The 26,515-nt window shown below is 43.3% G+C and overlaps 2 protein-coding genes across 2 annotated transcripts in view; one reads left to right on the forward strand and one right to left on the reverse strand.

The window, feature by feature from the left end:
* The window catches only part of LOC128412532 (N-acetylated-alpha-linked acidic dipeptidase 2-like), a 32,996-nt gene extending 24,014 nt beyond the window's left edge, over positions 1–8,982 (forward strand). Inside the window, exons 13-19 of the mRNA XM_053385569.1 lie at positions 870–937; positions 1,445–1,536; positions 2,680–2,770; positions 3,615–3,879; positions 5,320–5,401; positions 6,820–6,912; positions 8,342–8,982. Coding sequence (XP_053241544.1) covers positions 870–937; positions 1,445–1,536; positions 2,680–2,770; positions 3,615–3,879; positions 5,320–5,401; positions 6,820–6,912; positions 8,342–8,531 — 881 coding nt within the window. The 3' untranslated portion in view covers positions 8,532–8,982. The remainder of the gene's footprint in view (positions 1–869; positions 938–1,444; positions 1,537–2,679; positions 2,771–3,614; positions 3,880–5,319; positions 5,402–6,819; positions 6,913–8,341) is intronic.
* Positions 8,983–9,437: 455 nt separating this feature from the next.
* On the reverse strand, positions 9,438–25,937 carry CHORDC1 (cysteine and histidine rich domain containing 1). The gene is made up of 11 exons (XM_053385570.1): positions 25,665–25,937; positions 18,356–18,405; positions 17,749–17,805; positions 16,357–16,517; positions 14,629–14,729; positions 14,283–14,341; positions 13,008–13,078; positions 12,783–12,888; positions 12,068–12,187; positions 11,608–11,670; positions 9,438–10,732 (listed from the first exon to the last, which is right to left on the reverse strand). Exons 1-11 carry the CDS (start codon positions 25,726–25,728, stop codon positions 10,580–10,582), a joined length of 1,005 nt encoding a protein of 334 aa, XP_053241545.1. The 5' UTR covers positions 25,729–25,937; the 3' UTR covers positions 9,438–10,579.
* Positions 25,938–26,515: the final 578 nt, after the last annotated feature.

Here is a 26,515-nt window from a genome sequence, read left to right on the forward strand (position 1 = left end):
TGATCGGCAAGTCCTAGGCTCTGTAGTTTAACAGAGATACCGGTGCTTAAATAGCCAGTACTGAGAGACGGCACTCGAATAGCCAATGTCGAGAGAGGTAGATTTAGATTTGATGAGGCCCTAAGCTACTGAAGGTAATGGGGCCCTTGATATGTCCAGCTGTCCTTTGTCAACAACAAATTGTTGCTGTTTTTCGTGTTGAATATATAATGTATGGTAATTTATGGACCTAATAAGCAGTGGCGTAGTGTGGGGGGTGCAGGGGGGGCCAGCCGCACTGGGCGCAACATCTGGGGGGGAGGCGCTCGCTAAAATCCACGGGTTAGGGGGCGCAAATTACTTGCCTTGCCCCGGGTACTGACAACCCACGCTATGCCACTGCTAATAAGTATCTAAAGCCATTTTATTTGTTTTTTATCTTATATTTTGGAAATGTACATCCAGGTGTTTTTTTCCTTTAATTTTTTGGGGAGCCCCAAGAGAGTGGGTCTCTAAGCTATAGCTTGTTTAGCTTATACAGTGGTATCTCTGGTTGCGAATGGGATCCCTTCCGGAGGCCTGTTCGCAACATGAAAAGCCCGCAACCTGAAGTGCTATATTTGCGCAGGTGCGCGGCACGATTTGGCGCTTGTGTGCATGCACAAGTGGCGAAACCCAGAAGTAACCCTTTCTGGTACTTCCGGGTCGCCACGGGACGCAACCTGAAAAAACGTAACATGAAGCAAACGTAACATGAGATATGACTGTACATAAATCTGGTATTGTCTGTTATGACGTAGACTATTATAATTTTTTTAAGTCAAATTTTATTTTTTGAAGAGTGTCCCATTAGTATTAATACAAATGTCTATATATACTTTGGTTTTCAGGCAACTACACATTAAGAGTAGACTGTACTCCTCTTCTCAATCGATTGGTGTATGATCTGACGAAAGAGGTACAAATCATCTCATTTTTCTGGCTCCGCCCCAACCCTCCCTTTTCCTTCTCCTAGTTTCATCTGTCCTTGTGTGGCTGGAAGAAGCACTTGAGGTGAACGATGACAGGGATCCTCGGTGCAGGGAATGCTTCTTAAGGAATCACAGTTTTTTAAAATAAAAAAATTCAAGTTTCTAGACCTCATGGTTCTGAGGACAGGTGCAAACGCAGGTCTCGCGTTTGTGCACCGTTTCGTGCTGAATCAACATTCCAAAGGAGGCAGGGTTCCCACAGTTCCCTGGGAAGTGGAATTGGCTGTTAAACCACTCAGAATTTCGGCTTCCCAGAGAGAATAGGGGTTTTCTAAGAACTCTTGGCATTCTTAACAAAACTACAGTTCCCAGAGTTCTTTGGGGGAACTGGCTGTTTAAAGTGAAAGGATACTGCTTTAAACGTATAGGACAGGTGGCACCTCTCTTATAATGCTGAAATCGCCATATTCAGACACATTGTTTTCCTTCCCTAGATAGCAAACCCTGATGATGGATATGGAAGCAAAACCCTCTATGAAAGCTGGCTTGAGAAAGACCCATCCCCAGAAAGTAAGACTCTGCCCAGGTAAGAGAATCCCTTGCTTAATCCACACATGCAAGCCCATTACTTTTTATTTTTAATTAAAAGTTTATTGGCATAAACTAGGATTGCCAAATTTGTTTTTGGAGGGTTGTTGTTGAACTTTTTATACAAAGGCTCACACACACAAAAAGTTTTGAGCTATTTTTAAGGAAATTCACCAAAATCTACACTTCCAACATGAACTTGGGTTGCCATGTGTCCAGATTTTCCCGGACGATTGCTGCGCTGATGCTGTTGTGAGGGCCGAATCCAGGCTATGTCTGGGAAATTCCGGACGTATGGCAGCCCTAGCAGGAACATCCATTACTTAAATAATTGCAGGTATGCGTGTGCCATCAAAATTCCCACACAAAGGGCAGGTAGGGCTTTCATATCCCTGTTTCATTCATTTAGTGCAGGCATAGGCAACCTCGGCCCTCGCTTTTTATTTTCAGAAGTTCCTTGAACAACCATTTATGCCCGCAGACGTTTCTGCACTTTAATTTTCATCTTAATTAGCCAGTCACCTTAATAATTATTTGTGGAATGCCCTCCCCAGGGAGGCTTGCCTGGTGCCTTCATTACACCAGGCAAAAAACCACGTTTCTCTTCAACCAGGAGTTCGTCTATGGCTTTTAATATGTGTCTGTGGGATGTGGGTCATTGGTTTGCTTTGGTTTTATTATGTATCTTATTTTTGTATCTTATGTTTCACTTGTCAGCCGCCCTGAGATCTTTGGATGAAGGGTGGTATACAAATTTTAATAAATAAATGATGGTTGGACACTGTTCTCGAAGCTACCAGCATGAGTTTGACCAAACTGCAGGAGGCAGTGGAAGACAGGAGTGCCAGGCGTGCTCTGGTCCAGGGGGTCACGAAGAGTCGGACACGACTAAACAAGTTGTAGTCCAAAAACAGCTGGAGGGCCGAGTTTGCCCATGCCTGATCTAACTAGTACTTTTTTTCTATATATATAAAAAAAAGGTTTAGGGGTACTCTCATTTTCCTTCTCATATTGAAATACTGCCCCTCAAGGCCAAACATAGATTCACAAAATGTTTAGGGGTATACGAATCCCTGCTTCCCTAGGGGAAAAAAGCACTGGATCTAACTATTGCAACGTCTTCCTCTCTCTCTCTGGGCAGGATCAGCAAGCTCGGATCAGGCAGCGATTTCGAAGCTTTCTTCCAGCGGTTGGGGATCGCGTCCGGCAGAGCCCGGTACACTAAGAATAGGGTAAGCCGGACAGGCTGTCCGAAAGATGATACCCTTCTGTTTATTTCTGGACAGCTGTGATCACATCACAACAGTTGGGTCTCCTTTTTTATTTTTGGGAAAGCTCCCACTGGGGGAAAAATGGACGGGGAAGCACCAATCCAGTTTTCTGCAAAAAAAAAAAAAAATGTAAAACAATAAAGCAGCAGTCCATTGCACACTTACATGGGATAAGTCATAAGCCCCGCTGAGTGGCAGAGCTTTTGAAAAAGGTCTCAGTTTCCATCTCCCTGCTTGAAATACTGGGGTGCTGCTGACAGTCAGTGTAGACATTATGGAGGTAGATGTACCAATGATCTGACTCTGTATAAGACAGCTCCCTATATCCCTGTGCCCAATTTGCCCCTTAGTGCTTGAACTTGCCTTCACCAAACTGACAGTGAGCCGAGTTGGACTGGGCCTGTGATGTGGGAAAACTTTAATACAGAGGTACCTTGGTTCTCAAACTTAATCCATTCTGGGAGTCCGTTCCAATCCCGAAACCGTTCAAAAACCAAGGCGCAGCTTCCGATTGGCTGTGGGAGCTTCCTAAACTCAGACAGAAGCCGCGTCAGACATTCGGCTCCGGAAAACGTTCACAAACCAGAACACTTACTTCCGGGTTTGCAGTGTTTGGGAGCAGATTTGTTCAGCAACTAAGCCATTTGAGAACCAAGGTATGACTGTAATTGAGTTTCCACCTTTCTTAGAATCATAGAACTGTAGTTTGAAGGAACCCCAACGGTCACCCCCTTCAATGCAGGAATCTACACTAAAGGGTCCAGGACAGGCACATTTGACCCATTTTTTTGCTCTCCTTTTCCAGAAAGTAGACAAATTCAGTAACTACCCTCTCTACCACACCACGTACGAGACCTTTGAATTAGTCGAGCGGTTTTACGACCCCGAATTCAGGAAGCAGCTTGCCGTCGCTCACCTCCGGGCAGGCTTGGTCTACGAACTGGCCGATTCCCAGGTCCTTCCTCTCCATTGCCGAGATTATGCAGAAGCGTTGAGGACCTACGCCGACGGAATCTACAATGTGGCCAAGGGGCACAAAGCGCAGCTGGGAACCTACCAAGTATCGTTTGGTGAGCCTGACGCAAAAGGGGTACAAAGTCTGTACAGATGTGCTTCCTGTTGCTACAGGCCTCTGTTAGCGACAGATATTGGTCACACCTACACCTTTAAAGCACATAGCTTCCCCCCAGAGCATCCTGGGAGCTGTAGTTTGTTATTTGAAAGACCGTATTCTCTCCTGTGAACTTGCCCAGGTTCTGAGATCTTCAGAAGATCTCTAGGTCCCACCTTCTCTTGGTTCCACCACCCTCACCAGGATGTTCGGTCCAGGAGAGGGCCTTCTCGGTGGTTGCTCCCAAACAACTCTGAAACTCCTTCCCTGGGGGAGACAGACTGGCTCCCTCCTTGTGGTCCTCCCACCAGCAGGTGAAGACCTTCTTGTTCCAACAAACTTTGGGAAACTCACTGCTTTTAACGAAAGGGCTGGTACTGTGCTATTTTTATGGTAGTTATTTGTAGGTTTATATATGTGTATCTATAATCACTTTAATTCTATTAATGTTTCATTCTCTTTTTTTAATGGCATTTCCCCCAATGTTTTTAGTTGTTCCTATTTTATTTGTCCACTACTCCATTTGGTTCGGCTTTAGAACTGCTCTTACCTTCCAAGATCTCCCCCTAATGCTCAGCCAACAAACTACTCTTCTGTGATTTAATACAAGAACTTAAGACAAGCCTGCTGGATCAAGCCAACGACCCATCAAGTCCAGAAGCCTGTTCTTACAGTGGCTGAACAGATTCCTGTGGGAAGCCTGAAAGTTGGGCATGAGCGCAAGAGCACTCCGTCCACCTGTGATTTTCCTGCAACTAGCATTTAGAAGTGTAATGCTTCTTTCAGTGGAGATGGAACATAGAACATAGTACTCACTGATAGCCCAATTCTCTATGGTAAAAAAGTAAAGGACCCCTGGATGGTTATGTCCAGTCAAAGGCAACTATGAGGTTGCGGCGCTCATCTCGCTTTCAGGCCAAGGGAGCCGGTGTTTGTCCACAGACAGCTTTCCAGGTCATGTGGCCAGCAGGACTAAACTGCCTCCGGTGCAATGGGACACTGTGATGGAAGCCAGAGCGCACGGAAATGCCGTTTACCTTCCCGCTGCAGTGGTACCTATTTATCTACTTGCACCGGTGTGCTTTTGAACTGCTAGGTTGGCAAGAGCTGGGACAGAGCAACGGGAGCTCACTACACTGTGGGGTTTCGAACCGCTGACCAGCAAGCCCAAGAGGCTCTGTGGTTTAGACCACAGCGCCGTCCTCTATGACACATTTGAAACCACCACTCATCAGCATAGTCAATACTGAACTAGATCTGATTGGCCACCTTAAGGCAGCTTCCTGTTTGTTTGGAACTGGAGGTGACCAGGATTTAAGCCTGGGACCCCCTGACACTGAACTGTGAGCTTTACTCTTTTCTAAATTAGGAAATTGACTTATCAACTCTGTATTTGCAGATCCTCTCTTTTCTGCTGTGGCTAATTTCACAGAGGCAGCTGCTGATTTTCACCACAGATTATCACAGCTTGATCAGAACGAGTGAGTATGTGTTTGCAAAACTGGTTTTTCTTTTTTTAAAAAATAAACAGACGGAATGCGCTGCTGTTCAGCATTTTTCAAATACTCTATTTTTAAGAAATTTATGTAACAGAGATGGAGATCAATGTTGAGTCGCAAGAAAAACGCAAGGCACATTTAAAAGCAATAAGCAACTAGAAAATAAAAATAAATGGTTTGGGGTTAATAAAGAGCCTGGCAAACTTAAGTCCATATCCCTGATTTGCAAACCACAGTTTACTTGGAACCGGCATTGCATTTTCATCGGACCCAAGATTCCTACACTGTTGCTGAAATGAGAATGCCTTTATGCAACTTAAGTAAAGCTGCAGGTGCAGCTACCATCACTTGTATTCTTCTTCTTCTTCTTTGGCGATCACTCGTAGCCGAGTAAGAGTGTCTTCCATAAACACGGTTTTAACAATGAATCCGTAAGTGACTGTGGAGGCCAATTCTGGAACCACACGTCCTTCCACAGTGGGGACATTGCTTTCCGGGCGGGAGTTCATCACGGTGTGGATTTGCCAAGCATGCCTTCCTCTTAGTACGTTTCTCCCTTGTGTCCTGAGTTCGAGTGTCTTCAAAGCCCATGACACCTTTGGTAAAGGCTGTTCTCCAATTGGAGCGCTCACAGGCCAGTGTTTCCCAGTCATCAGTGTTTACACTACATTTTTTTTTTTAGATTTGCCTTGAGACAGTCTTTAAACCTCTTTTGTTGACCACCAGCATTACGCTTTCCATTTTTAAGCTCGGAATGGAGTAGTTGCTTTAGAAGATGATAATCAGGCATCCGCACAACATGACCAGTCCAATGAAGTTGATGTTGAAGAATCATTGCTTCAACAGTAGTACGGCTCGATAAATTTATATATGGAAACAAAGCCACAGAGACCGCTTCTGTATGTCACAGGCTCTGTTGACACCAGATGGAATGCAGGTGAGCAGCTGAGTGGGTGAATGAAAAAGCAAGGAAAGGCAAAACAGCCTGGATCTTCTAAGCAACATGATTGCTAAAAATACATCAACTCCCAAGCTGGTTGGAATGTAGTATCACACTTTAGGAGAGAGCCTATGGAAAGCAGAACATTAGGCTAAAGTGCCTTCCATGTGCCCATAATCGTCTGATGTCATACAAACTTACAGATCTAAGAAGGGACTGGACAAACTCATTGAGGATAAGGCTAGCATTGGAGGTAGCATATAGCCTGGAGACAATAATGGGCATAATGTTTGTCTTCTACCTCCAGGCTGTGTACCTCTGAAGACCCATCGCTGGGTATTGTCCTCTTGTTGTGCTTGTGGGCTTTCCCAGAGGCATGCTTGACCATTGGAAGAAACGGTCACTGGTGTGATCCAACAGGGTTTTCCTATGTTCTTATGATGTCTCTCTCACTTTACAGCCCCATTGCTGTGCGGATGGCGAATGATCAGCTGATGCTTCTGGAGAGAGCGTTCATTGATCCCCTTGGGTTGCCAGGCAGGCGGTTTTACAGGTAAGCCTTCATAACACAGAGAGGGGTTGTTTGCAGGGCATAGGGCAGTAGACCTGTTTCCCCGCTCTCTCAGACAAATGGATTAGAGCTGTGGTTCCCTGCCTCTGACACCCAACAGACCACTCAAAATTTGCTAATGGCCTTGGAGGGAGGGGGTGGGGACTTAATAGTTTTTCTGCCTTTTGTAGCAATTGTAATGTTCTGGGAAAGACACTTCATGATTTTTAAATTTTATTTTGTGTTGCTTCTTTTATTTCAACGATGCTGTATTTCATTGTATTACAACCTGAATTCCACGGAACTCAAAATTGCATTACAATAAAAAGCAATGTAAGAAATGATAAGTGCTATAAAAACCAGAATGTATATTTAATACAGTCATGCAGACCACCTGAATGAAGTTCACAGGCCACCGGTGGTCTGGGAAACCTTGAATGAAGGTACCCATTTTCCCACACAATGCCCATAGTTACCCCAATAGGAGGACAAGTTGGGTAGCTTCTAAAAGCAATGTTTTCTGTGATAACAGTTGAGCAGATGGATGTGGAACCATAATTAATGCCAGCAAGGAAAAAGAGGAAGCACCCATTCCAGAGACAGAATTTATTATTATTTATTATTATTATTTATATACCACTCTTTATCAAAGGAAACCCAGGGTGGAAAGTAGGGAGTTGGGAATATGCATTCCTGCACCTGCAGATTTCCAAACCAAAAATTAAATGCCTTTGCATAGTCCAAGTGAGGCTGACCCCTCATGTGAGCAATGGGCACCTTCACTGACCACATACTGTACTAAAACAACCCAGGCGACTAAGCACCTAGCATTGGGACAGGTCTTTGCCAACCTATCTTGCCAGTAATGTCTTGCACAATTTCTAAGCCAGGTGCTGCTTGACTCAACTCATAAAACCCAAATGCCTGACAGGTTTGCTGCATTTACTGGGCTATACATTAAGGTCATCAGAGGTGGTCCATTCCAGGGAGGGGAGGCAGTGCTGTAAGAGGAGAGGGAGTATTCTCAATTGTTGTGTCCTTGTTTGCACAGTTCATCCCTAAGAAGGTTCATACAGCAGCCATGCCATTATCATTTGTGTCAGGAAAGATGTACGGTATTTTAATTATTTCAGGCTTCTAAAATGCTCACACTTGTGCTGCTTTAGTGTAACGCTCTCCCTGAACTGTAGCTTCCAATGTTTTATTGCTTTGGAAAATGGCCCTGGGAACCCTATAAAGGTCCAGCAACAGAAATAAAGACTTGGGGGGGGGGTTGTAGTCAGCTGTTTTACTCAAGTAGACCCACTGAAATTAATGAAACAAATTAGGTCCATTAATTTTAATAGGTCTACAGTGACTAAAACTTAGCTAACTTCCTGCAAGAGTTTGCTTGCTTTTTTGCTTTTTTTTTAAGTGTTCCCTTGCCCCACAGACACATCATCTTTGCTCCAAGCAGCCGCAACAAGTATGCAGGTGTGTCCTTCCCTGGAATCTATGATGCCATGTTTGATATCGACAGCAGGACAGATCAACGCAAAGCTTGGGAGGAAGTCAAGAGGCAAATCTCTATTGCAACTTTCGCGGTTCAGGCTGCTGCAGGGACACTGAAAACTGCGTTGTAGGATAGTTAGGAGCAGCAGGAACGAGAACAGAAACAATCTATTTGCATTGCATGCCCAGAAAGCTGATTCTTCTCAACACAGACATCATATTCAAACAGCAGCACCATGAGGCTACTTCCCTTGTCATGTTCAGTGATCATAGTCAGAAAGACCCATCAGAAAGTTTGACTGGAGGGGATGGAAAGTTAGACTGCCCCCCCCAGGACCTTGGAAGAAGGGGTGGGATAAACACCATTAAAAAATGGACTTAGCAAGAGATCATCTTTGCTGCTCATCTACACTTTCAACCCAGACTGACGACAATAATACTTTTTAATCAGACAGTGCTACTTGTGGCAGTTTTAAGCATTCACTCACATGCCATTTCTAAGCTGTCCTAAGCCAGCTCTAAAGCTCTCGTTTACAGCAGGGGCCAAGACTGAGCACGTTTCCAGCAAAGTGTGCAGCTGCCAGTGATCCATTTCACCTTGCATTCATTTGACGCTACTCACTAGTTCATCTAATTCCACTCCTCCTTCCCTGACTGTTTGCAGTTTCCACCTCTATTCTACAACAGTGATATATGGATTGCATGAAATACTCAAGACTGCAGCTGGGCTACCGTAGAATAAATCCTCAACAATCATAACTCAGATGCTACTGGAAAGAGGGTTTCCCTTCAAAGCTGAGTAGAAGAAGCACCTGGATGTAGAACAAAAATGAAGAATGAAATGACTTTAAAATTCTATTAAATGTTCAGTTTGGTTGTGACTACAGTTACCCATTTAAAGAAGCACTATGTGTAACTGCTCTTAAAATAAAAATATATCAGTGTACCTTCTACATCATTTTACCACCATAAAGAAAGCCATTAAGTTGTGCAAGAAATGTTTTCTGACTGGGGTAGGCAGAACAGAAGGCAGGATGTTAGACCAAAAGAAATATTTACTGAATTTGTTTAATTGAATTCCTAATACATAACCAAAACTTGTTCAAACACCCATTCTACTCACACTGTAGAAATCAGAAACTGAATGAAACCAGCTCCAGGTTAACTGTTTATTCCATAAATTTATAAAAAGGTCTGAAGGGATGAGACCTTTAACAAATGTTCTTCATCAACAAAAATTAAACACACATCCATGCAGGGAAAAAACACTAGGAAAAGAAGTTGGTTTTTGTTTTTTTTAAAAAGAACCTTAATTATTATTTTTTTATAGGTGTTCCAGACACCTACTTTTTCCAGTTTCCCTATACAAATGAAATTCACGGCCGCAATATGGAAAACTTAACTTAACCACTGTTGTATATATATCTTTTTAATCCTCATGCTATAATTTAAAGCGAGTAGTTGCATTATTACACAGAATCAATTCTTTTCAAGGCAAAACAATTAAAAAGCACAGGCTGCTGAAGTGGTGACTTGGCTGAGTAACATTTCAAGCACTGAGGAAATCTTAACACAGTGTGGACCACAATGTGAACGTATGTTGATGCCGAACCAGGATGCACGTACAGCTTTGGAATTCTAAAACTCAAAGTCGTGGTCCAGGGTTGATTGCTGCAGCAGCTGCCAAAACTGACAGCTGTATTAGGTCGTGAGCATTGAGCCCGGCCCTACGCACTGCCAGTAAGCACCCCTGACAGAGTACTCACAATAAAACACAGGCTTAAGCAAATAAACGGTTGCATAACTCTGCCCTACAATAGGGAGCAATAAACAACTTCCTCAGCCCTTTTCTGGTGTTAAAAACAGGGACTTGCCAGGGGGAGAGAATCAGCGAGCAACGGCAGTGCTGAGAGGGTGACAAAGGGCATCTTCCTCGGGTGCCTGTGGCTACTGGTTCCAACGGCTGCTGCTCACACCCACAACACTTCCATCAGCGCCAGCCTTAACCGTCTGGGGAAGATCCAGTACAACAAACAAAACAAACAGTGTGCTACTGAAAAGCCTAGAACTACACCCAATCTGGAATGCAACTTTTTTGTGATTATGCAGAAAATTAAGTTACATTAAAACAGCAAAGTCACCACTTCACCAGGGGCAAAAACTGGCCTCTTCTCAGATTTCAAGCTTGCGCCGCAATTTCTTGCTGCTCTTTTGGTTTTACTTTGGATACTGGGAGTTCCAAGCCTGCCCATAACATGGGCTCAGCTTTCCTCATCGTGAGCTCAATCTTTGTAGCCGTCATATTTACGTAACTCCTTTTCACATCAATTACCTGGAAGAAGACATGTACATTTCAGTTTGCTACTTAACTGCATGCCTGATTAACACTACAGAATTGAGTTTATTCAACTTGCTGCTATAAAGTAACTGTTTTTAAAAAACAAAGAAGCAAAACCCAGAAAAAATAATGTAACTAACTATTCGTAAGAGAAAATTTTAACACTGCTCTGTGTAACATAGGAATAGAAAAATTAGCCTAAGTGTAAGGTCTCATGAATACAGGTAAACAAATAAGTGCTGTCCCTTGACACATGTTCCAAGATACAAATTGCCTCCTATGTTGAACACACACCCCTGACTGTTTTGCGCACAGATTATGATGCTATTGAGGAAAGAGTGAATTGTTTAAGGGCTGGCATTTACTTAAGAGCATTTTATTCTAAACCAGATACTTACTAATTCAGCCAAAACTGAAAAGCAGAAAGTTATGTTCAGCAAACTAAGCATAGAACTACAGCAAGACTGAGGAGCAGGAGAAGCTTTAATATTACTCATCACAATGCCAGGATTTTTATTTATTTTTACACAAAAGTGGACTATTTTAAATGCTTCAGGTTTGCAATAAATCAGAATACAAAAGGAACAAGGAAAGTGTAGATTTTATGATTTGTATCTTCAATTGCATTGAGATTAGTAGAAGATTGAATGAGAGGTATTCTGTAGTTAGCATCTACTTATCCAACTAAGTTTTACTCAGAAGTTAGTCATGTCCATTAATTTCAATGGAAGAACTCTGAGCAGGACAAATGCAAGATATACATATTTTGTTGTAGTACTTAATCTTGGCACTTAATCCTTCTACAAGTGCCTGACTGTGATTTTGAACCTGCCTGAAGTTTAATTGAATGCAAATATGTATGTACTTACACCCCATAGATTCAGATTCTGATTAAATTCCTTATCACCTTCGAAGACGATATGAATATTTAACTGGAAGAGAAGGAGAAGTTTATGCAGTAGCAGTAGCAGCTAAACATGCAGTATTTATTTCAGCTTGCAATACTAGAAAGCAGAGAGTTTTCATTCACTCACTCACTCATTCCATAAAATTTATACATTGCTTGATTGTGAAAAAGACAGATAAAACAGTAAAATGAAGAAGTATTTACAACCCTGCTTTAAAACATCCAAGTTGTAAAATGCTAAAACAGGTTAAAATTACCTAAACTTTCTAGGCAACTGAGTAGGTTCATCTAAACAGGAATGTTTTTAGCAGGCGCCGAGAAGAGTACAGTGAAGTTTCAAAATGCAGGTGCTGCCACACTAAACAATCAATTTGAATTTGGAGTTAAAACGGGAACAATACAGGCCATTTAGGGTAACTCACCACCGTGCTATTTGCTTCTACATGACTAAGTTCAGGAATGGAATTCTTGGCATAAATAGAAATTGTCACTTCACCTCCAGTTTGATGCCAATCGTGCCTGCATGGAACCACTTTTTTCTCCTGTAGGCGATTAGAGTTAAAGACACAAATCATGGTTTCAAACCCATTTGCAAATACTTTCCTTGCTACTTATCTTTTTCCAAAGTACACTGGGCTCTATGGAGGCATAGTCTAAGACTCTTTCCATACAGATTCTTTACAATCCCTTCAATGTCATTTATATTGCCCCCCCCCCCAAATGTTCTATGGCTGAAGCTCACTTTAACAAGACGGAAAGGGAGTCAATGTTTCAGCATTTGTCATCATTGTACAGTATATAGCCTAGGTAGAAGAAAACAAAAACAGAGAAACCCACAGAACCACCTTTCTGCAGAGGTGTTTAATTAATTGAGGCACAACTTCTATGTTATGGTTCTGTCTGGTTAGTTGCTCCACTAAACTTTGTGCCCTCTGTTTTATTCTGCAAAAGTCCAAATATTGTCAGGTAACATCTCACTGCATTCAAGTCGCTGTAAGGTACAAGTTGATTGACTAATGATGGAAAATGAAATATTCAAAGTTTCACACATAAGCCAGTCTATCCAAGCAGGTGTATTATTTTTAGCAACACAGGTAAGAATAGGTAGCTATTAATAAAACATCCCTTGCTACTTACAGCATCCTTCTTAATCCATGCATGTATTCCTGTCGCACAACCCTCTTGAGACAAGAAAGTATTGAAGTCTGATGTTTTCCTCTTGCAGCAACTCCAGTATTTCATCCTGTGTATTAAGATTTAAAGACGTCATATAAACAACTGCAACAAAACTAATCTCAAGTTTCATTGTGCCTAGCTAGCGGATGGTTAACAGAGAATTTGAGGAAGACACATATTACTAACCCTTCATGGAATATAGGGACACCTGCGTGGTATGTACATGTTTCTTCCATGCTGTGTGGTCCTTCAAATGTCTAAGGGAAAAATTAACAGACAAATAACGTTTTACTAGTCATTGCATTAGATTATTGCTCTACAGCTTCCACCCAACAGCTGAGGTAGCCACTTACAGTGCAATCCCAACCACATCTGCTCAAAAATTCTATAGAATTCAATGGAGCTTACTCCCAGGTAGGTAAATTTAGGACTGCAGTTGTATCAAGTAGAAGCTCAGTTTCCTCCGGCTGACTGGTCCAATCAGTGCCAAAGCATTCGTTTGGGGGTCTAAGCAGAAACTTGTAACAATGCCCCCCACCTCCCACATGACCCATAACATGACCCATCCCATCCATGCAACCTTTTGAGTCATGAAAGAGATTTCTCCTGTAATTCTAAAATTACGCTTTTAACATTTCTGAAACTACACCATGGCACCATAGCCCACAATGGGACTCTTCTGCCATGCCCTCAACTTCCTCTATTTTTGTGCTATTTTTGATTTAACATCTAAGCCTGAAGAATATACTCTTACGCTTGCTATTTTTTAACTTTTTAATTGGACCTAGGAAAGTCTCTAATATTAATTTGCTTGAAGTTTCCTTTCCTTTCCTAAGAGATTGTACTGTGTTATGATTGTTTTTAAATTGATTCAATTTTTTTGCATGCTGTTAATTTTGTTGAAAGTCGCCTGGAGACTGACTGATGTTACATGACTAAACTAAATTAATAATAAATGATTTTCTGAACAGTCTCTAAAAGCCATAAATGTTTACGTGTGCCAGTGCCGACCAAACACACCACAAAATTCTGATGGAAGTGTAATGCAGAAGCTTACACAATACTTTATAACTGGAAAAGAAATGAGTAACAGCTCACATTCTTGGCAGTGCAAAAACACATGCCCATACAAATATCCCTCACCTGTACTCAAGAACTAAATGCTACAATAATTACTGGTGCGTGCCGAAAGACATCATGCAATATTGGGTGATGTGATCTGTACTGAAGTGACAACTTACTGATTGGTTTTATTTATAAAGGTATTTTTATACCACTATACGTAAAATAAATCAAAGGAGTTAACAACATACATACATATATACAATAAATCTAAAATCCAAGACCACCTAATTCCCTGCATTAGCTTGGCAGCAAAGAAAAGTTCTCAGCAACTTATAAAATGATGGGGAACTAAGGGGTTTGAAGTGTGGCACATTTACATAACATTGAGATATTTACCTTTTTACAGCCTGCATTTTTACATGGAGTCCCAATCTTTATCTCATCACTATCATCCTCTGTAAAACAGGAATAGTTTGCATTATAAGTCTTAAGAATTCACTGTTCTTCTAAAGAAATGAGCAGAACTCAAGCATATAGGAGTATACAAATGACATTTTCTACCCAAGATGTTTATCTTTCAGGAACCATCTGCTACACAATCAGATAGGATACTTCCATGTTCAGTGCTCTGAACTCCAAGGAGGGGTTCAATAATAATAGCAATAGATTCACTGAACCTATCTAGCACTGAGCTACAACACACTCATTTAGGTAAAAACATGAACCCTATCAAGCTATATACCTTTTTTTATTTCATTTCCTGACGACAGCTTTAGCTTCTCTAATGCTTGCTTCAAGGAAGCAGATACTTTCAGCTCCAAGCAACTCATCGGCTCATCTGGGCTAAAGAAAGCAGAGGGAATAAGTTGTGTTACTTTTTAACGTGACAAAAGCAATTAGTTTCAAAATACTTATGAAGTCTTCTAGAACACTGGTATTTTGCAGGTGCATTAGGACAGATAAATAGGCTGCGGCCTGACCCAAGGTAGTTTGCACCAGCGGCACCAGCATGCGCACATAAGTAGTATATGAATACAGTGGTACCTTGACTAAAGTCCAGTCTATTATAAGTCCATTTTGGACCAAGTCCAATTGCAACCCGGAAATGAGTACTCAGAGTTCAGTCATTTTTTTGATATAAGTCGGGCCAGGCTTCTGTTTTAGGGGTCGCTTTTCACCATCTGGTTCCTGTTGAGTGTGTTTCGTTTGTTAATTGAGTCCCTCGCTGCTAATCAGAGGCTTCCTGTTGAGTCTGCCAGCTGTTGCAACACAGAGGTGATATTTGGAGGATTCGTTTTTCATTTTTTTTGTTGCGTTTTGGTTTGTGCAGCTTTTTTGGTTTTTTGACTGTGACTTTGTTTTATGGGACTGACCTGTGACTGTGGCGAACCCAGTTCAGCTACTGGCTGATTGTGTGACTGCAGAAATGGATAAAAGCCACCCATCCAAACAATGGCTATCATCAGTGCACGTAAGAAAAAAAATTAATGTTATTTTTTTCATCTACAATACTGTCTTATATATTTTATAGTACAGTACATTGATTATTGCCTTTTATGGATCAATGGTCTCGTTAAGACTGTAAAATTTGTGTTAAATTGCTGTTTTAGGGGGTGTTTTTCATTGTCTAGAACAGATCAATCCATTTTCAATTACTTTCTATGGTGTTTGCACACCTTGTTTTAAGTCCACTTTGTTTTAAACCGGACTTCCGGAACGGATTATGGTCTTAAAGCAAGATACCACTGTAAATGGAAAAACAGGGATTATAATTTGGATCTGACTAAAGGTACACCCAGGGTCTGAAAAGGTTGAAAAGTACTTTTCTGGAATTTTCATCGAGAACTTTCATATGAACACAGTAAGCTACCTTATAGCAGCTCATAAGACTGGACCCTCAAGCCCAATACTGTCTAGCCTGACAAGGAGTGGCTCTCCAATACCTTTCCCACTCTTGCCTCCAGGTCCTTTAACTGGAGGTGCCTGGGATAGAATGGGAACTTCCATTATGAAAAGCTTATGCTTATTTGGTAAGCTATAGTTGTTCTCTTTCCATTTCCCATGACTTTCATCCGTGCAAACTCTAAAAACAGCAAACCAATTTCAGTCCCAGAGAAGAGGAATAAGCCCCAAGACCCAGCAAGGATGCTTAGGCTCTGGAGGAAGAGAAATGGCTCTGCTGTCCTATACATTGTTTAAAGAAGCTTAGCCATCTGATTCAAGAGTTTCATCACTACTGGATGCATATTATTCCCCCCAGAGACAAGAAGCGCTTCTTTCCTTTGCCTGATATTTGGTCACAGAAACAAGGCACCTCCTGACTGCATCCTGAAGCTGCTCAGCTGCAAAATATACACATAAAGCAGGTTTTAACATATATATCCACTCCCAAAACGCTAGAAAACGGGGCATATATATGTAAGATAGATAGATAGTAATTTGGAACAAATGCCCGCTCACAGTACAATACCTTGGCCTCTGTATTGCTTCCACAGGCTTTGGTGCCTGAATTATGTGTTCTTGAAATTTAGGCTTCAGGTCAGCTAACTCCTTTCGCTCAGAGGTAGTTTTAACTTCAGGTTTGACAGGTTCAGGGGGCTTCTCACTATTATGGAAGCCCTTTGTACAGCCCTGATAACAACAACAACAACAACAACAACAACAATAATGTTATTATTTATACCCCGCCCATCTGGCTGGGTTTCCCCAGCTACTCTGGGCAGCTTACAGCACATAAAATCATGTATGTATACTAGTACAGTACCTAAGGTTGACTGTATATTCAGCTCTAACAATGCAATTGTTTAAGCTACTTCTGCCACTTCGCACTTATTATTTAGAAGTAAATACTAGGGTTAAGTACAGACATTCAGATCAACTTCCTCCTATCAGCTTCTCAAATGCAGCAATCTATGGTCTTTTAAGTTATCACATGCAGGCCTGTGCAGACAGGTACACTCGCCCCAAGCCTCAGAGGGCTAAGCTGGCAGGGGGACCTGTCAGACTCACGCTGTCATGCCAGGAACAAGACTCCTGCCCCGTGCCTCAGACAAGCTCAGCACAGCCCTGCACACACACATGGTTTTAAAGGTCTTCCATACTTATTAGAATCATACAAAGTAATAGCAGATTCAGTTATTCCACTGTCAATCATTATCTAGCCCAAACAGTAGCATTCATGTGTAAGAGGGAAGCAGCAGGTTCAGGGAAGCACAACAAAATATTTAGGGGGGAAACCAAAGAGCCTAGTGAGGACTAAGCATGCACGGTGACCTTGGAACAGAATGTTAGGGAGAGAAATGAAATGGAGAAACCCAGAAAATGGCATGGCTGGCACACACACTGCACACACGACAGCTTTTTGATTCAGGCCTCACTTTTATAATCAAAATGTCAAGAAATAATTGAAACACCTGCAGAGAAGACAACACACTTTCTTCACTTGAAGGCAGCAGTGGCAAACAGTTGTACAACATCTACAAGCTACAAGCAAATGCAGGTTTTTAGAACCTGATTTTTCTAAGTGTGTCTTGGGCAACCTGTGGCCCTAATGTTGTTGACTACAGTCTAAGCCAGGCATAGGCAAACTTGGCCCTCCAAATGTTTTGGGACTACAACTCCCATCATCCCTAGCTAACAGGACCAGTGGTCAGGGATGATGGGAGTTCTAGTCCCAAAAACATCTGGAGGGCTGAGTTTGCCTATGCCTAGTCTAAGCTAAAATGCGGGCCATAGTCTAGCAACAACTGGAAGGCCACATGTTGCCCATTCCTGTTCTAAGGGATTCCCACCCCCTCAAATGAGCAACTTTCAATTTTTCATTTGTAGTAAAATACAACCATTACAAAATATTAATACATACCGCAATGCTTAAGAAGTCAGAAAAGTCTGTGGTCCTTCTTTTACAGCATGACCAGCCCTGCAAGATACAAGCCATGAATTTACCATCTTAATATCAAAAACACCTAAGGAGAAAAAACTGAATGTTTCCCCAATGTGAGATAACAAAGCTACACGAAAAGACCATAAATTATTCAACAGCTGGTACAGCAATGTAGGGCCCAATTTTTCAAAATCCCAAGACATGTTATTTTTAGATAAAGTGATAATCATCACTTTGTTAAAAAGCAATAAAAACTTACTAAACATTCCAACCCTGGTATCCAGCAATACGCAATAACAAGTGTCACCAACATACTTTGGGAGAGATGTACTGTAGCATAAGGTTCAATAGAGACCTGGAACATGTTTAACACAATGCATTCAAGTGATCACTGCTGCCTGGAACAGCATATGTTTCTATAATAACTAAACAGGGTAAATCTTTTATTTCAGGAAAAAAGTGGGCATTCCACCAAACTCAAGCAGATTGATACATCAAAGGTCATGAAGGGAATTGAAATATTGCCATGAGCATGATTTAGTTGAAGTTTTGGAAGGCTTTTAAACAATTATGTTTGTACACCTACTTTAAGAGCATCATGAAAGACTGGTACTCCTGGGTGATAGGTACAGGACTCTAAAAGAAGGAGAAAAAAGAAGGATTAGCAGAGGACAGCAGTGATACCATCCCTAAAGCTACAGGTTATATTTAGCAAAGTAAGTTAATCAGTCTTATGATTGCTGTCAATATTATCATATTCATCAAGGCTCAATATCATGGAGCAGCACACTGCACGCTTTTTCAGTTGGAAACAGAACACAGAATTCAGGAAACACAAGCGGTTGTTACAAAATACTCCCTTTGGACGTTTGTGTGCTTTCCTGGATGGCATGTTATCTATAAAAGCCAGAAATGAATTGAGGCATAAAATTAAATATACATTTTAATAAGTAGAAATACCCAGCCTAACCTATTAGGTGGATTTGTAGTTGGGTTGAATGACCAAATCCAAAGAGTGCTCATTAATGGTTCCTCACCATCCTTGAAAAAAGGGACAAGTGGAGTGCCACAGGATTCTGTCCTGGGCCTGTTGTTGTTCAGCATCTTTATAAATTAATTGGATGAAGGAATTGAGGAGATGCTCAATTCTGCCGATGACACCAAACTGGGGGTAGGGGATGGGTGGACAGGTAGCCAATACCGCTGAATACTGAACTGGTTTCAATATGACCTTAACAGATTGGAGAACTGGGCCCAAACTAACATAATGAATTTCATGGGAAAAATACAAGGTTTTAAACTTAGGCCGAAAGAACCAGCAGCACAAATAGCAGACCACAATATGAACATGAATCAACAATGTGAAGCTACAGGGGAAAATGCTAATGCTACTCTAGGCTGCAACAACAGAAGTATAGTGTCAAGGGAAGTAATTGTACCACTCTATTCTGCCTTGGTCAGACCACACCTGGAATACTGTGTCCAGTTCTCGACTCCACAATTTAAGGAGGATACTAACAATCTGGAATGTGTGTAGAAGAGGGCAACCAAGATGATCAAGGGTCTGGAAACCAAGCTTTATGACGAATGGTTGAGGAATTAGGTATGATTACCCTATTAAGAAGGAGGTAAGAGAGGCATCTTCAAATATCTAAAGGGCTGTCACATGGAAGATGGAGCAACTTCTCCTACTCTGGAAGGTAGGACCCGAACAAATGGCTTCAAGTTATAAGAAGGGAGATTCCAACTAAACATCAGGAATAACTTTCTGAAGGTAAGAGCTGTTAGATATTGGAAGGACTCCTCCAGGAGGTGGTGGACACTCCATCACTAGAGGGTTTTAAGGAGAGGTTAAATTACCATCTGCCATTGATGCTTCAATTGAGATCCCTGCATTGAAGGGGGTTGGACTAGATGAGACCCCTAGGATCCCTTCCAACTCTATAATTACCGGTATATGATTCTATGACCCAGCTCCACTGGCACTGCCTATATCACATACAATCAAAACATGAATACCATACAAGAAAGAGGTCACGGCTAGGATTCAGAAAAGAAAATCAAGTAGAGTGTTTTGGGCTTGTATTTCTTTAAGCACTCTACTTGTAACTGATGGGGATTTCAAAGAAGAGGGCATTTAAAAGATGAGATCATACCAGGTGTGCCCAAATCATTTGACATGCCTAAAGTAGGTCTTTGGATTCCAGCTTAAGTGTTTGCAATGGACTCATGTACCACTTCTTAAGCATGCAAACAAGTTTCAAGGAGCTACATAACACTTTTCCAGAACAAGTAACCAAATAAATATAGGGCAATTTTGAAACCCACAATTTATATATAAAGTTCCACAATCCAACACCAAAATACTTGCCTGAAATGTCCAGGCAAAGCATACTTTGTGGAGTGGGGAGAAAGAGGAAATGGACTGTCTCTCTCTTTCTTCACTACCCCACCCCCTCGCACCCTGGAAGGATTTGCATCCTGAAAAGTGGGATGTAAGTAATTATAAGTATATAACTTGTGCCCGCTATCCAGGCAGTAGTAGTTCAGGTGATGCACGGCAAGCACTTATTCCTCAACAGGAAACACAATACAGCATCTCAACTTCACGAGTGATATCATCAGCTCAGCTTCAAAAGTTGTTGTTGTTTAGTCGTTTAGTTGTGTCCGACTCTTCGTGATCCCATGGACCAGAGCACGCCACGCACTCCTGTCTTCCACTGCCTCCTGCAGTTTGGTCAAACTCATGCTGGTAGCTTCGAGAACACTGTCCAACCATCTCGTCCTCTGTCGTCCCCTTCTCCTTGTGCCCTCCATCTTTCCCAACATCAGGGTCTTTTCCAGGGAGTCTTCTCTTATCATGAGGTGGCCAAAGTATTGGAGCCTCAGCTTCATGATCTGTCCTTCCAGTGAGCACTCAGGGCTGATTTGTTTCAGAATGGAGAGGTTTGATCTTCTTGCAGCCCATGGGACTCTCAAAAGTAAGGCACCTTAAACATTAAGTTTCAATTCCAGCAAAACACCTGACACATCCAGACCTCTCCCCATCCAAGATGTAGATCACTTTAGAAGCAGTCTGCTGAAACAATTAAAAATCTTCCACAGTCTAACTTCAACATATCTTTCTTCTTAAGCTTGCCAGTCAAACAAAAGTACTAACAGAATCTTTTACTAATGACAGTATATTCATATGATGCCTTTCTCACCATCCAGACCACCATGTAATACCAGCTTAGTGGGTACAGATCTGCTGTCTTAGCAGCAGGACCAGATGAGTTACTAAATGCCAGAAAACAGGTGAAAATGAGCATTATTTGCTTTCTGGAACTCATATAAATTGTGAAGCCATTCTGACAACAGAATTCCCATGCTTAGTAGAATATATACCGGTAAATTCAGAAGAAGTCGAAATGCCAGTTCTATTATATACTTGTTCCAAATAAGAATCATTAACTTGCTTACAGTTCTATCATACGTAGCACAGACCCAGTTGCTTCCAAGTTCAAGACGTCTTATCCTGTTATGATAAACAGTATGCCCAGTGCAATCAAACCTCAAAGCATTAAATATAATATAAAAGAAATTAAGCAGCATTTTTTTTACAATACTGAACATGCTACTGACATTCTTAGTCCTAACATTGAGCTCTTTGAAGTGAAAAAAGTTGTTACTGATCAGTATCTACAGTAGAACATCTGAATTACTATGGGTGTACCAGTCTAGATGGAAAAAATAAGCGAATTGCAGGTGCCACACATGTAATTATCCTAATGACTAACAGGAGTCTCAAAGGTGCTGAGTATTGCAAAGATGAAATGTTCGGATTTCTTCACAGTGGGACCACATTCATATCCACACTCAACTCTTCCTTCTTCTGCTCTTTTCAGTAATGCCAGATCACTTATGTCAGGCGTAGGTAACCTTTCACCCACCAGTTGTTGCTGAACAATAACTCCCATTGGCCCCAGCAAGCATGGCCAATGGCCAGGGATAATGGGAGTTGTAGTGCAGCAACATCTAGAGCAGGGATCAGCAAACTTTTTCAGCAGGGGGCCAGTCCACTGTCCCTCAGACCTTGTGGGGGGCCAGACTGTACTTTTTTTTGGGGGGGGGGAATGAACGAATTCCTATGCCCCACAAATAACCCAGAGATGCATTTTAAACAAAAGCACACATTGTCCTCATGTAAAAATACCAGGCAGGCCCCTCAAATAACCAAGAGATGCATTTTCAATAAAAGGACACATTCTACTCTTGTAAAAACACGCTGATTTCTGGATCGTCTGTGGGCTGGATTTAGAAGGCGATTGGGCCGGATCCAGCCCCCGGGCCTTAGTTTGCCTACCCATGATCTAGAGGGCCAAAGGTTCCCTACACCTGATTTACACAGCTCCACCCTGCTTCAAAACCACTCCATAAAGTCATTAGTTTCAACTTCTCAGTCCTCATCCCCAACTAAAGGAGCCCATATGTGTAACTGCATTTACTTGCAGTCACCCTGTTATTTGCCCATTCCCCCCTCTCTACAAGTTTATTATCCTTTCCCTCTCTTACTTCATTGTTCCCACGCCCTAGACTAAATTTACAGTTTAAGCTTGTCATGGTAAGATCATGGAATCAGATTTGGAGGCTGAGTGGGTTGTAAGACCTCTGGCCCACCCACCTCCCTGCTCAATTCAGGAAGTACAGAGTACTGTATGTGTTTCATTATCTTAGTATAATGCTATATTGTGATACCACCTCTCAGGGTTGTATGCTGGAAGTTTCCTGGGTGAAATCATAGATCTGTTATTTTTAAAACACCACTTGAACGGCACTCCCCCGCTTGCACCCCAGGACTCTGCATGGACATTTTATCACATGTGCTACTAAGGCTCATCTCCCAAGATAACTTAATGTTGCTTTGTAACTCAAGACCAGTATCAGTGCATGGCAACAAAACATGATGTTCCCAAAACAAGCACAAAACATTATCCATGCCAGGAGAGGACAAAACAACTGATGCAGGGTCTTCTCTATTGTTGACTTAAAGCCCTCAGAAACTATCCTGTTCCCACAGAAATATTTGAACAATGTTGCTGATAAGCAGCACAGAGCACCTGCCGTATCTTAGTTCAACCTACGTGATATGGGAGAGGAGGAACACGTTATTCTAATACAATTTAGTGTCAATTGTGTGTCTAACAAGTATTTCTTCTATATGTCTTTTACACATACATTTGTTACATTTATAACCACGATGCTATGGGGAGAGAAGAGTGTGCAAGTCGTACATAAACAAACACACTTTCCAAGTAGCCCTATCACTATACAGTATTAGGAAAAAATCCAAAAGAGATACAATACAGTGGTACCTCTGGTTACGAATTTAATTCGTTCCAAAGGTCCGTTCTTAACCTGAGGTACCATTTTAGCTAATGGGGCCTCCCGCTGCCGCCGCGCCGCCACAGAACGATTTCTGTTCTCATCGTGGGGCAAATTTCTTAACCCGAGGTACTACTTCTGGGTTAGCGGAGTCTGTAACCCGAAGTGTTTGTAACCCAAGGTACAAGAAGGGAGAGTCCTTCTCCCCACGCCAGCCTTCAGATGGCTGTTCTGAAGGCTGGCGGTGGACCGCCAGCCTTCAGAACAGGTCCAGGGACAGAGGAGAAGCGCAACGCGCCTTCCCCTCTGTTCCCGGACCTGTCCTAAAGACTTGCGGTGGGAGGAGGGTTTTCCTTCCCACCGCCAACATTCAGAATGCTGTTCTTAATGTTGGCGGTGGGGAGGAAAAACCCTCCTCCCACTGCAAGCCCCGGGAACAGAGGAGAAGCGCTGCACGCCTTCCCCTCTGTTCCCAGACCTGTCCTGAAGACTTGCGGTGGGAGGAGGGTTTTCCTTCCCACCGCCAACATTCAGAATGCTGTTCTGAATGTTGGCGGTGGGGAGGAAAGCCCTTCTCCTCACCGCAAGCCCCGCAAGCTCCGGGAACAGAGGAGAAGCGCAGCGTGCCTTCCCATCTGTTCCTGGACCTGTCCTGAAGGCTTGCGGTGGGGAGAAAAGCCCTTCTCCGCACCGCCAGCCCGGCATGCGGTTTCCATAGGAACGCATTAATTGATTTTCAATGCATTCCTATGGGAAACCGTGCTTCGCAAGACAAAAAACTCGCAAGAAGAAAAAACTTGCGGAACGAATTAATTTCGTCTTGTGAGGTACCACTGTACTGGAATACATTGCCCAACCTGCTGCCCTTCAGACCCTGCTGGGCTCCCAACTCCTTATCAGTTCCAGGCAACATGGCCAATGACCAGGGAAGTTGGAGGGCCGTAAGTTTCCCACCCCTGCATTACTTCATTCACATCTTAGTCATCCTCCACAGAGTTGGCATAAATAGCTCAACACTCTTTTATACTCACAACAATCTTGTGAAGTAGCTGAAGTGATGAACTTCATGGCTGAAAAGATAGGATTTGAACCTGGGTCTCCCTCGTTCTAATCTGTGTGCGCGCACGCGCGCACACACACACACGTATTTATGTGACTGGTCCATAGCTCAGCGTTAGAGCACCTGCTTTGGACAGTCCCCCAGTCCCTCCGACATCTCCAGATTGGGCTGGGAAAACTTCCTCTTTGAAACCCTGGAGAGCTGCTGACAGTCAGTGCAGATGATACTGAGCTAAATGGCCCAATCGTCTGTTCCAATTTAAGGCAGCTTCCTATACTCCATGGTCACCCAATGAGCTTCATAATAATAATAATTTATTATTTATATGCCTCCCATCTGACTGGGTTGCCCCAGCCACTCTGGGAGGTGATGACAAGGGGAGAAGCTGGATTTGCCTGGTCCTAACAGGACACTCAATTTCCCCTCATTCCTGGGCTGCCGCTCATGCTGGCCAGGACTGACAGGAGCTGGGAGTCCAGCCCTGACATGGAGGGTGAGGACTGATCAGGTTGGGGGGCGGGGAGAGAGAGAGAGAGAGACGAAGACTCCTCTAACCACTTGCTGTGAAGGTGGATTCAAGAGGGGAAGGAACATATGTAGGCCACCTTGAGCTCCTTGGAGAAAAGATAGGATATGAATAAAACACATATCTATAAGGTATAGAATAGGGGGGGTGAGGACATGCATAGGTGCATGAGGCTGCTCTAACCACTATGCCACACTCCCTTGCACGGCCTCAGGCCAGTCACTCCTCCCTCTCTCTCTCTCTCTCTCTCAGCCTGGCCCACCTCACGGGGTTGTTGTGAGTATGAAATCAAGGGGGGGGGGAGATCTGTGTAGCCCCCAACCTTGAGCTCCTTAGAGAAAAGATAATATATAACAGAATACAACACACACACACATATACAGTATACAACGGGATGAAGACACACGTTGTGTGTAGGGAGAGAGAGCGAGACTGCTCTAACCACCAGACCACACTCCCCTGCATGACCTTAGGCCAGTCACTCTTGATGAAATCAAGAGGGGGGAGCTCTGCATTGCCCCCCCAGCTCCATAGAGAATAAAATATAATACAATATAAACACATACACAAAGAGTATATGCTATGGGATGAGGACGTGTGCAGGGAGAGAGACCGAGACTGCTCTAACCACTATGCCACACTCCCCTGAATGACCTTAGGCCAGTCAAGAGGGGGGGGAGCTCTGCATAGCCCCCCCAGCTCCTTATAGAATAATATATAATACAGTATAAACACACACAGAGAGTGTATGCAACGGGATGAGGACGTGTGTAGGGAGAGCGAGCGAGACTGCTCTAACCACTATGCCACACTCCCTCGCATGGCCTCCTTGGGCCAGCCACTCTCTCAGCCTGGCCTACCTCACGGGGTGGTTGTGAGGGCGGAGTGGAGAGCAGAAAAGCTTAAAATACCATTGTAATAGAATAATATCCTATTATTCCTCACCGCCCACGTTGGCCTCGGGGTCGAAGCGCTGCCCGCAGCCCCGGTTGTAGCACAGCAGAGCCATGGCCGAGAAGCGACGAGGAAGGAGCCGGCGGTTGAGACCGAGGAGGGAGCCGAGGAGAAGCCGCCGCTGAGCTGACGGGAAAGGAAGAGGCTCTCTCGCGCTCTTTCCGGAAAAAGCCGGGCGGAAGCTTCGGCACGGGAGGGGGGGCCCTTCGCGAAACTTCGGAGGGGGGAATGCTCAGGGCGCACGCGCAGGGCGCTTCGGCCGGCGCGAAGGAAGGTAGACTGGAGAGGGCGGAACGGCGGCGCACATGCGCAGTGCGGGGTGAGGTAGGCGGTGTGTGTGTGAGAGACGGGGGAGGTATGGGGCGGGGCTTAAGAATTGCGTGAGCGTCGGAGGGCGGAGTCGTTGGAACGGCAGTGATTGGATGGCGGCACTTTTTTTAAAAAAAAAAAAGGGGGCGCAGGTTAGACGGAAATACGGTAACTGGCGCTGCAGATATTTATATGCATTTGTTCTGTCCGGATCAGTTTATTTGGAATGGTGCATACTCTACTTTTGTTTCTGGGATGCCTTGACCTTAGGCAGCTTTCCCCATCCTGGTGCCCTCTAGGTGTTTTGGAGCACATGCCAGGTTGTTGTTGTTGTTTAGTCGTTTAGTCGTGTCCGACTCTTCGTGACCCCGTGGACCAGAGCACGCCAGGCACTCCTGTCTTCCACTGCCTCCCGCAGTTTGGTCAGACTCATGCTGGTCGCTTCGAGAACACTATCCAACCATCTCATCCTCTGTCGCCCCCTTCTCCTTGTGCCCTCAATCTTTCCCAACATCAGGGTCTTTTCCAGGGAG

This window comes from Podarcis raffonei, chromosome 4 (assembly GCF_027172205.1).
Source record: "Podarcis raffonei isolate rPodRaf1 chromosome 4, rPodRaf1.pri, whole genome shotgun sequence".
NCBI lineage: Eukaryota > Metazoa > Chordata > Lepidosauria > Squamata > Lacertidae > Podarcis > Podarcis raffonei.

Excerpts from the sequence above, each read along its gene's own strand:
- CHORDC1 (XM_053385570.1), bottom strand. The coding sequence starts at position 25,728 with ATGGCTCTGCTGTGCTACAACCGGGGCTGCGGGCAGCGCTTCGACCCC. Across the intron at positions 18,406-25,664 it reads CCCCGAGGCCAACGTGGGCG|AGTCCTGTACCTATCACCCA; the intron begins GTGAGGAATAAT and ends TCCTTCTTTTAG. Across the intron at positions 12,188-12,782 it reads CATGGATTAAGAAGGATGCT|GAGAAAAAAGTGGTTCCATG; the intron begins GTAAGTAGCAAG and ends AATCGCCTACAG.